This window comes from Etheostoma cragini, chromosome 2, assembly GCF_013103735.1.
Source record: "Etheostoma cragini isolate CJK2018 chromosome 2, CSU_Ecrag_1.0, whole genome shotgun sequence".
Classification (NCBI taxonomy): Eukaryota; Metazoa; Chordata; class Actinopteri; order Perciformes; family Percidae; genus Etheostoma; species Etheostoma cragini.
The window spans coordinates 6,929,454-6,941,783 of record NC_048408.1 but is presented as its reverse complement, the minus strand read 5'-3'; the positions used below and the strand labels follow the sequence as shown (position 1 = coordinate 6,941,783).

At 41.0% G+C, this 12,330-nt stretch overlaps 2 protein-coding genes across 5 annotated transcripts in view; one reads left to right on the top strand and one right to left on the bottom strand.

Annotated features, from left to right (window-relative positions):
- LOC117956277 (excitatory amino acid transporter 3-like) overlaps positions 1-12,330 on the top strand; it is a 381,877-nt gene that overhangs the window by 129,216 nt on the left and 240,331 nt on the right. The gene's annotated exons all lie outside the window — the stretch shown is intronic.
- The window catches only part of rptor (regulatory associated protein of MTOR, complex 1), a 184,551-nt gene that overhangs the window by 53,935 nt on the left and 118,286 nt on the right, over positions 1-12,330 (bottom strand). For all 4 annotated transcript variants that reach the window (XM_034891052.1, XM_034891060.1, XM_034891069.1 and 1 more), the window contains exons 17-21: positions 10,836-11,027; positions 7,347-7,487; positions 6,369-6,489; positions 5,663-5,803; positions 2,272-2,427 (exon numbers count right to left, since the gene is read on the bottom strand). In XM_034891052.1, coding sequence (XP_034746943.1) covers positions 2,272-2,427; positions 5,663-5,803; positions 6,369-6,489; positions 7,347-7,487; positions 10,836-11,027 — 751 coding nt within the window. The remainder of the gene's footprint in view (positions 1-2,271; positions 2,428-5,662; positions 5,804-6,368; positions 6,490-7,346; positions 7,488-10,835; positions 11,028-12,330) is intronic.

The window sequence follows — 12,330 nt, the reverse complement described above, 5'->3', positions numbered from 1 at the left end:
GAAATGTGTGTAAGTGTAACCGGATAGCTCAGTTGGTAGAGCGGGCACCCATATGTCGAGGTTTACTCATCAACGCAGCTGACCGGGGCTCGACTCCGGCCTGGGGTATTTAAAAAAAAGAAGAAAAAAAAAGCTAACTGAATGCAAGTGACAGAAACAGGGAAACGTGAATGCAAACAGAACATGAAATTCAACACTAATCGGCACTCAAGTACGTAGTTCAGCCTTTTCTTTATGCTCCTTAGTACTGATACTGCCATCAATTCCTCTGCACTGACCTGCCTATTTATCCATGCAGCACACTGCGAGGTGGAAGTTATAAAAAAGTGAGGTGGGGAGGCTTTTCAGCTGTGGCGGGTGCACAGCTTAGTGGGCGAGGGGCCAATATGACTTTGAACCTGTTTTACACAGGGACCTCAGGTCTGCACTAAGGCCTTCAAGCAATTTGAAAAAGGTTTAAGCGGTTATTGAATGCTAAACCTCTCTTACTGGAACAGCTGGCTGACAAGGCTGAATTGCAGTTGATAAATCCCAGATTAGAAGATGACCTGTTGTATCTTCCCATAGAGGAAAACATGCACACAAAATATTTTGTGTGCCTGTGGAGTTTAAGATACCTTTGCTTTTACTTTGTCTGTGTTTGAGAGAGAAAAATGGACATGAAATTTTAAGACAAAATATGCACATGCATTGGAGTGGAACTCCATTCAGGGTTACACAGAAAATTTTGTTAAAGTTAATTTAAAGATCAGAGGAAATTGAGTTTCCTCATTAGGACCAAACACCTAAAATGAGGTGGCATTCATTTGAAGAATAGATCGAAGAAAACAAGCTGAAAAGGAAATTTCATTATAGAACCTGAATCTACTTTCATGCTAAGTCAAATTCCCTGCTCTCCGGAGCTCAATTTACTTTTCCATGAGATTTTCAATTTCGACTCATTTCCCCTTGTGCCGTGCAAAAGTCACATACTGGAATGTGACAGGGCGGCTGGGAAATTACAAGTGGTTTGTAACTTGAAATGCAACAATGAGTAAGAGAGAGAGAGGGGGGGGGGGGGTAAAAGGGAAACCCCAGTTTTGAATTCTCCTTTCCCGAAGGGGGCGTGAGAGTAAGTTAATGGGTTTCTTGCTCGCACACAAACTGGCTGTCAGGACGCATGGTGGAACCCGCCAATCAGCCGAGAGCAGGGGAAAAGTGAGCGGGTTGGACTTCAGTGTACAAGGAAAAGCAATTTAATAGCCCCTGGTGGCTCAGAGAGTTTACACCCTCCTCCTCTCTGCTGTCCTTTACACATCTGCAAACCGTTTTTACACTAGTTCTATTCTTGGACTGGGAGCGTTCCTCTCTGTCGCCTCTCTCGCTTAGGGGCTTTCACCCTCACCTGCGTGAGATCTTCTTTTTCTGATGCCATCGCATTCAGCTGGCCATTTACTTTTCCTCCCCGTTTTTCTCTCATGCTAAGTCCATATGGGAATGTCCATTATTAATGCTGCCAACAGCTTCCAGATGCACAACTGGCATACCTTTAACAGAGAAAATACAGTATGGAAAATAGATATCATAGTCTCTCATCACCAGACCTATCGCCACAGAGCTGTGAAATAAGGTCTTGCTCCACCACATACATTCCAGGATAGGAGTAAATAAAGGCTCTGGTTTGTTCGCATTTCTTTAAACCACACCAGTTGCTAAGCTCCAGTTGCTAAGCTCCAGACCAATGACATTTGTCCACCGCAAGAAAAGACGCCCCATACAATATTAACCAAAGTTAACGGTTCACAACATACAGTAACAGGGGCTATTTAAATGAGTTGGGTAAACGGTAAAACGTTTTTAAAGTGCATTTATCATTTTAAATGTGAACTGAAAAAATAAATGTAGTTTCCCCTTTAAAAATGAAACAGTTTAATGAAATAAAACACATAGGCGGGCATATACCTCACCCTGCCTGAAGTCTACAGTCATAGCAGTCCTAATGCTACCACCACTGGCAGTAAGCACTACTGGCCAGTTGTTACTAGAGAAGTTTCAATACCGATACTAGTATTGGAAAAGGCTCCGGTACTGCCAAAATGCTGGTATCGGTAAGTAGTTTATATTCGTATTTCTGTTGTGATTGACAATCTCCATTTTCAAAATGGATAACAGAAACAAGGTATAAGGCCTTCATGGTTTATGTTTGATCATGTTTCATAAAAGAAGTTTAACCTGAGCCAGGCCTTACAACAAAAATTGAAATCATCTCGAATATCAATTCCATATTGTTACCTATGAGGGAGTTGAGCGAAGAATATGAAGACACTCGTCTCATTTTGTCGATGGTCTCAAAGGAGAGGATGTACTCGTCATTGTCGGGGCTCCCCAGGGTGCTGCTGGCGCTGCTGCTGGTGCTCAGGTTACCAGGAGAGAAGGCTGCTGGTCCACCTGAACACACACACGCACGCGCACACACACACACGCACAAAATTTGTTAACTGTTAACGCTCAGATCAAATCAGCGAAAGAAAATCATGATCATCATTAATGTCATACGAGGTTAAAGAGAAAGAATGATAGGCTCTTATTTTGTTTAGAAAGCACTTTAGTGGCTGTAAAAGTGCTGTATAAATAAAGTTTGTTGTAATTATTTTTGTCGTAAAAAGCCAATAGCTAAAGCATCATCCAGTAAGGCGTGAGGTGTGTAAGAAATCCTTATACTTGGACAACAACTGAGCTCATAGCTTAATTTCATCTGTCAGGCTCAGTCATCTCCCGCTGTAACTCTTTATCATCAGACATTACTCTGACTCCCACATACCCAAACGCCATGCATTCTCCAAACTGACTGCAGGCTGAAAAGGTGGAAATGGAGATTGGTAGAAGGTGGAAATTTGCTCTGCTTGGTGCTTATTGGTGATAAACACCACTGCATATTGGAAAAGCACTGAGAAGGTGAATTAGGAATGGTGTCTGCAGTAAGTTACACGCGTCACCAAGAGCCAGTGATTTAATATCACTGAGGGCATAGGCATTACTCAGGCTGGCATTGGTAGACAGAGGGCGGGCAGTTAGCTTTAGCTGTCTGAATCACACGGCGGTGACTCAAACCGGAGGTTAAGAGCTCAGAAGGGACAGCAGGACGTGCTCACAGAGCTGTGGACACACTAAAGCTTAATCATTACATGATTAGTTTGCATGCCATTAGGGTTATCTATCATAATTATGCATCTAGTTTAAGTAACAAAATAGTTTTACTGCTAAAAATTGTAAAAAAAAATTAAAAGTAGTCTAAAAGTAATTAAATTTAATTAGTTAGTACATTACTATAATGAATAATTGAAATCCTTACACTACTGTTACATTTTAAGTAGGGTAATTTGTAATCTATTACATTTCCAAAGTAACCTTCCCAACGCTGCAGATATTTTTTCTGTGTTCCCATTATCTGACAGTATACACGCACTAATTTAAAATTTGTAGCAAGTAATCATTGTTTTGGAGGTGTGATGTATCTACAGGTAAAGCACATAATAATGTACAATACAGCAGCTTAGCGAGCCAACCGTCTATCAGGATTCATGGCGGCGGATGTTTCCTGCTCAGGGTTGAGAGTGGAGAGTGCATGCCACAGTCTAAACCCTGCTCCTGTTGCTACTTTTGGAGCTGGTCTTAACAGTTCAGACCCATGGACAGTTCCCAGCCCCCACTGGTGGTCAGGCAGTCTTAAGTCTGCACATTTGCTGGACTGAACCGAGACCAAGAAGCACAGCAGCTTGTTGTCCCTGTGTGCTCCATCCTTTTTTTTTGGCAAATGTGTGAATAAATACAAAATGAAAGAACATCTGCTTCCTGAATCTGCATTACATTGGTGCCAAAAGCTGGGATGGAAAATATGAAATTATTTCTCTGAGTTTGTCACTGAGGCAGATATCAGCGGGACGTTGGCCAAGCAGAACCCAACCTTGAGTTACTGGAGGAATATCTGGAAGTGTTGCTTCATAAACTGAGATTCTCCCATGATAATCCAAATGAGAGCCAAGGCCATTTTTACCCTACCTTGAAACTGCTGAAAATTTGTAATTGACCATTCTCAGGAGACATTAGCCATTTAAAATGTTTTTTGTAGTCTGAGGCAGTAATTGGAAAACAAAAAACTTAATTTCCGGAAAGCTTTACCACTTAAAATCCCTTTTGATGGGTACTGCTGCTTGACCCCTGAATGTAGTGTGCCCTCCAACTGCAAGTATTATAACTTTATGTGGAGTGATTCTTCACTACTGAAGTAATAGTGCATAGGGATGCTTTGGGAAAGAGACAAAGTTCACCACTGAAAAGCAAAGCCAAAATGTTGATAAGTTACAATCAATGGTCCATGTGTTCTGGCATTTATCCACAACACACATTTGGAAGACATGGATGACAGAGATGATGAGCATTTTCCAGTTTCTTATGCATGTGAGAGCTGAAACAGATAAACACTACAACCTGAACTGTTATCTCTTCAAATGGTCACAACCGCTCTGATGGTTGTGAAAAGTCTTATTAAAGGGTAATTTCGTTTTTTTTCCCCAACCTAGACCCTATTTTACTATGTTTTTGTGTGTAAGATAGAAACAACCAATCTCCTAAATTGGTCCAGTATTAAGCATGAACACTGCAACCGACAGCAGCAGACTAGGCTGCAATGTAACCTTATGGGGCAAATGTTCAGTTTAAAGGTTTATTTTTTTTTACTGACAGGCTCAGATTTTTATTCTAAGTGTATGAAAACATTATGGAAAGGATCTCTACAGAGATATAACTTTTTAAAACCTTTCAGAAACCGCTTTAAGGTTGCTAACGCTAAACCCACGCATGTATAAAAGCAATACTGGCGTGTAAAGTGCCAACATATTTTCACATGTAATCAGTAAACTAGGTGTTTATTTCAACCAAATATAGAGTTGTGATTGTTGGAAAAGTGGAAAGACGACCCAAAACGGCTTTTCATACAGTAGTTTTACTTTCTTTCCGTTGACTTTGAATGAATTGTATTTTACGATGCTAAAATTACAGATTATTTACATGGGTTCTAGTTGATTTACCAAACGCAATTTCACAGATGTTTTTATGTTTAAAAAAAGGATCTTATTCTTTAACAGAAAGGTCAAACTCCTTAGAAATCCTTTCCATTGTAGGTCACTTGTCAGACACTTAATATTAATCTGAGTTAGCGGCAAAACAAGCACTTTTGTGAATGTAAATACAAGCTGGACAATTGCCCCATTAATTTACATTGTAGCTTGTTTCGCTGACTGCCGACTGAAGCAAACTTGCTTAATACTGGACCAATGTCAAGGATTGTCGTTTCCATCAGTCACTTAAAAACAAAAACATAGGAAAATAGAGTCCAGGTTGAAAAAAAGGAAGTTCCCCTTTAATGCTTACTGAGTCCGTCTCAGGAGTGGCAATGATAGAACGAACAAGTAAGCCCAAGGACGGTTACATCCATTGTCCAAACAATATCCTAATGGTCTCTTCTTGGATAAATATCTGACATTTAGCTGATTTATTCTTCCTTAATCTTCCATCGGTCCTCCCACGACTTTACCTACATTACTGCTTCACCTTATTTATCTCTCTCTCATTTGCCTTATTTTCTCACTCGCTCTATTTCCCAGCACTCCCCCCCCCTTCCTACCCTCTTCATTGAGGTTTAGGTTCTGCAGGCTCTTGTTCAGGTTGCGGGCAGTGGTAGCAGCTCTGATGTTGGTGTAGGAGTTGACCGATCGCAGGCGTGGGATGGCTGGGCTGTCCCTCACTGGAGTCAGGCTCCCAGGCTCTGGACGCAACACAGCAGGACGCAAAGGTCAGAGCCAGCATCATTCCAAACAAGTGAAAACAAATGCTGTAAAGAGTGTAACGTTAGAATAAATAACACACTATTATCTGACTGGATTTGTTTAGGTAGGGAACGAGAGAGATGAGGAAACTAACGATGTTGACGATAATTAGTAATATTACTTGAGATAAATGAACTTAAATGTGTACTAAGGTCTGCTGCTTTCTGTATTCTGATAAAATACAGCAAATTGCTTGTTGAATTTAGAACAAATAAAAGTAAATCTTCCTTTTGTATTTCTTGGAACATTCAATAAAGTCAGTTTTAAACAAACAAAGAAAAGAATGATCAAAACTATCAAACCAAATGATGACTTTACATTATATTTCTCCTACAATGGTCACAGAAACACTGTGAAGGGAATGTGACTCCCAAGATTTACACCAATTACTACCAACAGGTAATTTATGTTGACTAAGAGCTAAATGCCAAAAACACAAATGTGGAAGTATACTTCTGTGTGTGTGTGTGTGTGTGTGTGTGTGTGTGTGTGTGTGTACAGTACCTGCGGTGTTGGCTGGTGACGGCACCGTGTAGTTTTTTTCCTCTTCTATAAACTGGAGGGCAACTGTACAGAAGTTGCTTTCATATTGCACCACCAGGTGACTCAGTGCTACTACCAGCTCCTGTCCAATGTAGAAGGATAATAATGTAAAACATAATGATCACTCAGTCCGTAATCATGGCTGTCTTTAAATTCATTTCTTGATAGCTTTAAAGCTACAGTGCGTAGTTACTGTCGCCCCCGTGAGGAATTCTAAGTAATGACAACAAAACTGTCAGTGAGTCAACATGAGACAAGCCTTCTGTGAACACTCGGATAGTCTTAATTAGCTTTGTATCAACACATTTGGCAATGGCTTGAATGTAACGGACATTCATTAATGTCAAGAAGTTACACACTGAAGCTTTAAAGGTCCCATGGCATGACCATGTCACTTTATGATTTCTTTTTTTTTACATTAATATGAGTTCCCCCAGCCTGCCTATGGTCCCCCAGTGGCTAGAAATGGCGAGAAGTGTAAACCGAGCCCTGGGTATCCTGCTCTGCCTTTGAGAAAATGAAAGCTCAGATGGGCCGATCTGGAATCATGCTCCTTATGAGGTCATAACGGGCAAGGTTACCTCCCCTTTCTCTGCTTTGCCCACCCAGAGAATTTGGCCATGAGAGAGAGAGAGAGCGAGACGACAAGGCTTCCAGACCAGCAAAGTGGCACTTGGTAGAGGCCACACCCAAGCCTCTACCTTTCTGTTTTATGTTGCCACCACGTTGTGTTATTTCATTTTAAGATTATTTTCCATTGGATATTGAAGTTCATAAATAAGTGTTTTTGCCTGGTGGCCGAGTGGCACTATCAAAGGTATTGAAAGGGGGATTTAATTCTTGCGTGTTTGGTTGTGTATGCTTTTTTCACAAATCAAACCCTGCATATGATAACATGTCAAACTTTATGTATTTTGTGTGCGTGGAAGTTGCAGAGACCTTGCGGACCACAGGGCTGCCATCGTTGATGAGCTGGGCCAGCATCATGGCCACGTTGTGGTCGATGGTGGTGGAGTGGTCCGTCCTCTCAGCAGAGTTTCCCACAAACGTCCCGAGAGCAAAGACAGCGGCACACCTCACCTGCAGCGGGACAAATACAACAACTCTTTCAACTTCATTCCCCTTGGTTCAATAAAGCTCTTGCTTTTTAAAGCTCTTGCTTTTTAAAAACACATGGCTAACACTTTTTGGATAAGGCTGGATGTTTGGTCAGTCTTGGTCCCGCAATGCCAGACCTACCTCCATAGCCACAGATCTATTCTGGGATAGGAGAAAAAAAACTCTCTGGGTTATTTGCGTTTCTTTAAGCCAATCACAATTGCCTTGGGCAGCGCTATGCTCCGGACGCAGCATCAGTGGCTCCACAAAATAGTCTCAGGAAGAAACTTGTTTTGGTGGAACATTTGCACCCCACAAATGGAAACAGCACAAACAATACTACATGAAGTTAACTGTTCAAACAAAACGGTACAGTGAGCTATTTAAGTCAGCCGGAAACAATTCCAACACTTTCCAGTCAGAGAGTAAATGCCAGAAACATATTCTTTGTAAATCTTTCCTATCATCTCTGAAGAACCAAGCAGGCCTGCCATTTTACACAATCCACATTTTTCTCAAAACTTGCCATTTTCACTGTGTAGCTAGCTCAAAGTTTGTTGTTGTTTCCTGTAGCGAACAAAACTTGAAAGTGGCTGCACGCAGAAAGCGGAAGGTGAGGAACTCATGCGCCGGATGTATAAGTATAACACAGGCAATTATCCTGGAAATGTACTTCAGTTGATCCAGACTAGGTCGGTCTGATCTCCCTTCATCCATGCATAGCTCTGCCTTTTCTAACCGTCTGAAGACAGTGTGCTCAGCCCCTTCGCTATGGAATCCAACTATTAGTTTGACAGACAACAAGTGTTGCAAAGTCTTGTAAAACCAGTGGTTGAACGTTTTAGCGTTAATTATGTCTCAATCTTCTCTAAAGGTATTCCTATGAAATGCAGTGGAGATGATCAGTGCAGTGGGCTCCCGTAAGATGCTTTTTCTCACTTATCTCATTACTTTCTCTGCTCGCTTCACTGGATGTCCCAATTTCTGTCACAAAGAATGAGGATTCCATTAGGAACTGAATTCCCAAATTGAACCAAATCACGCACAATAATTAATATTTGGGTGGATTGTTTGTCGTGGTGACGTAAAACCCCTTTCTTCTTTCGTTGCAAGCATGAAAATGCATCAGCACAGCTACTTCCTAACCTTGTGGTGCAGCGTTAGTGATTCTACAGCCCACAGATGTTGCTTTAAATATGCTTTGCTTCGCTCCAATTAAAATGATGAGCTAAGACATTTCAGATGAACATATTGGAATTTCATTTCTAAGACCCGGTATAAAAGAAAGTCATAAAAGCACTGTGACTTGAAAGCAAATTAAAACACACAACTATAATACTGGGAAGCATTATAATGTGCCAAATTCACTCAGTCAACATACAGCCTTTGGTAGATTTCTACCATCTATATAGAAATGTGTTGATTTAAATCAACACGTTTCTGTGTAGATGGCAGAAATGGCAGATGGTATTTTTGGAAGCCATGGTTAGTGATGGTGTTGTGTTGCATAGCCTTTATGTGTATGTTTGCGTACCTATGCCTTTAATACACACACTTAAACATGACAAATGATGAATCAACATCGCCTTGACACAATTTATTTTTCCAATAAAACGGGTTTTCAGGGACTTTTTGAATTTTCAGTACATGACAATGTTGATCAGGGATTCCCAAGTAATTGTTTTGTGATTGGATTTAAAAATATATTTGTCTTTTGATTCGTATGAATGTACACTGTTTTTTTATCAGCTGCTATGGTGAGAGACACATTGTGACATATTGATCTTATGTACACCCCGACACCGCTGCCTGCACCAAACACGACCTGAATGGCGTTCCTTCAAAGGTTTGTGAGCCTTTATCACATCCTCTCTTTTGTGTCATGTCAACTTTTTCATCTCAGTCAAGTGTAAAAGCTTTTTTCCTACATTTCTTATGCAGATTAGACAGTTGGACCTTAATTTATTCAGTACATTTGTTTAAGGAATTTAATGCCTTTTATTGGAAAAAACAGCCAATAAAGGCCACTAGGGCATCCCTGACATTATCAACTTTACAAAAGTAATGTGTGTTGTTTTTATGTTTGACTGTAAAGGTGTGTATGACATTGTTTTGGACTCCTGCACATGTCCTGCCGCCACATTTTAAAAGCGGTTTGCCTTTCTCTCTGTTCATTAACATTGAAGTTGACAATGTCTGCGTCATTACAATGTGTGCTCAAAAACCTATGTGTGTGTGTGTGTGTGTGAGAGTGCTGTAGTCACTTGCAAACTATGACTAAATAAGAGCAGTGTCCCCTCAGATCTTTCGTTAAACCTAATTAAACTCTGCTTAATCGCAGATCTACTACTATTGATACCGCAGTGTGTGTGAGCTGTCTCAAACTAACACCCGAGGAGAATTTTAAAATTGTGTTCTATTTTGTTACAATTTGATGCAGTCAGATGATCAATCAGTCTGAGTCTCCAGACTGACTGATTTTAATTATATAAAACACACACAAACACACTAACGCGCGCACACACACACACACACACACACACACACACACACACACACACAGAAAATGAACAACCTGGAAAAGCAGCTGGACAAGTACAAGTGTGTGCGCACAGACAGATGTGTCTGCAGACCTCAGTTTCAACCCTGCAGCCAAAGAAGCTGTCCAAGGGCAGGAGGAAGTTACTGGTGGAAACAGATGTTCCTTGTGTGATCATGTGTGTGTGAATAAATGAAAATATGTGCAGTGTTTGAGTGAGGGCACTGAGTGTCTGGGTGAACTTCAGGGCAAACCCTGTCTCGCTCTCCCTCTGGTCCACACACGACCCAGTCAGATGCTGACCGTGTTTTAATACGGTGGGTCCAAGTGGGTTTGGCCTGAGTGGGTCTGCTCCATGTGTGCGTGTGTGTGTGTGTGTGTGTGTGTGTGTGTGTGTGTGTGTTTTACAAAATTTAAATTCTCTCTTATTAGTGTGTATGAACAGGTTAGCCTTGCAGGACACATGTGTGTACTAAATAATTCATAGACATTTTCTCGTTGTTTTTAGAATGCATTTTTGGTCTTGTTTAGAATACAAGATATAATAATGAGCAAGTTGTGTGTACAAGTGTTACTAGTCAGTTCTTACAGCTGTAAGCCCATTTTCAACTACTAGTTTGTTGAAGTAAGAAATGCAAACAGATGTTTGTGATATGAGTGTAACAACCAAAGCAATCTACTTTTATCTGGACAGTTTTACTAACAAAAATCTACGCAGGGCTTGGATAATGATCAACAACAACGCCTCATACTTTTTCAAATGTATCTTAACTCTGGCATTAAACTCTCACCTCAGGGATGGGATCTGACAGCAGGGTGTAGAGCTTCTCGTGGGCGCTGTCCCGAACTCCGCACCAGCGCGCCGGTTCAAAGTTCTGCCAGATGCGGCCCAGGCAGATGGCCACCCACTGGCGGAGCAACGGGTGGGGGTCTGACAGCTGCTCCAGGCAGTTGGCTATCAGGTTGCCCTGTAGACATGCCTCCTGGTGGGGTGAGAGGAGAGTCAGAGGAGGAGTGATTCAAAAGGAAGAGTGTGAGAAATTCAGTCGAGTCAAGAAATGTGGAACAATTTTAAAGACTGTGAGGTTGAAACAGTAAGGCCATTTGTGTAAGAAACAATTTCCCATGAGTTACCACCTACTAAAAACACACTGGACTTGACACTGTGGTAGTCAACACTGAACTGGCAGTTTCATTTTTAACAAAATGACAATATGTGCATCATACGTTGAGGCTTAGCCCTGCTGAGGCGCACAGGGGGTCCAGGCTGGGAGCAGACGTGTCCCTCATTAGGGAGTAATCACCACTAACCTGTAACCTGATGGACTTGATTATGAGTTCTGCAGCACACTTATTCCTTTGAACCCTTTCAGCCCTATCCAAATATTCTATTGTGAACAAAACGTAATTGGTAAATCAAGGCTTAAGGCCATCTAAAGAGCAATGAAAGAGCTCTATTCAAAATCCTTTTAAAACTTTCTTTTTCATTAAATCAATTTGTGCTGAGAATTAACAAGTACTTTGAAGTTTTCTTTATGTTTCTTCTTTTCGTTACGTAACTCAAATACAGTGGATTTATTGACTGTCAAGGATGCTGAACTTACAGCAAAAACAAAATGAAAGTGTAGTAGAGGCCCGTTTGGAATTACATGTACTACAATGGATTTTGTGTTAAAAGTCAACGTCTATTTATTTCAGCAGCGTTAATTCCATCGGTACAACAACCAAGTTACCCTGTACCCACCACCCTGCTGCTCTCGGTTCCTCTTTTTAACAGAAATACTGCAAATGCAACACTTCCGATATAGAAGCTTTAGGGTAAAAACCTTGCTGTGGCTTAAAGTACATGATACCTCCCTTTACCTGGGAGGCTTTTAATGCTGCAAGAGGTGTTTACATTAAATGACAGTAGCTTAAAGCTACATTGTGTCAAATTTCTTCCCATCTAGCGGTGAAATTGTATATGAAAACCTACTGAATATTACATTCTAGCCCCTCCCATTCCGAGCACGTTTTAACTTCTACGGTGGCCATATTATTCCAAGAAGTACAACTTTGTCCGTAAGTGTTCCTTCCAGTGTAATACTAGTTTTAAGTTTTCTTTATTTTGGTACCATTTCATTGTTAGTATCCGCTGTTAGTAAAGTAAAGTGTGATTCTCCATCGTTAACAGGCTTTCAAATCTGTCGAGTAATCTCCCCCTGCCATTTGTCTGTGAGATAGGTAGTAGCATTTAGGAACTGTGGTATGGAAGAAGAATGGGGGCTTCTGAGCTTGAGAGCACAT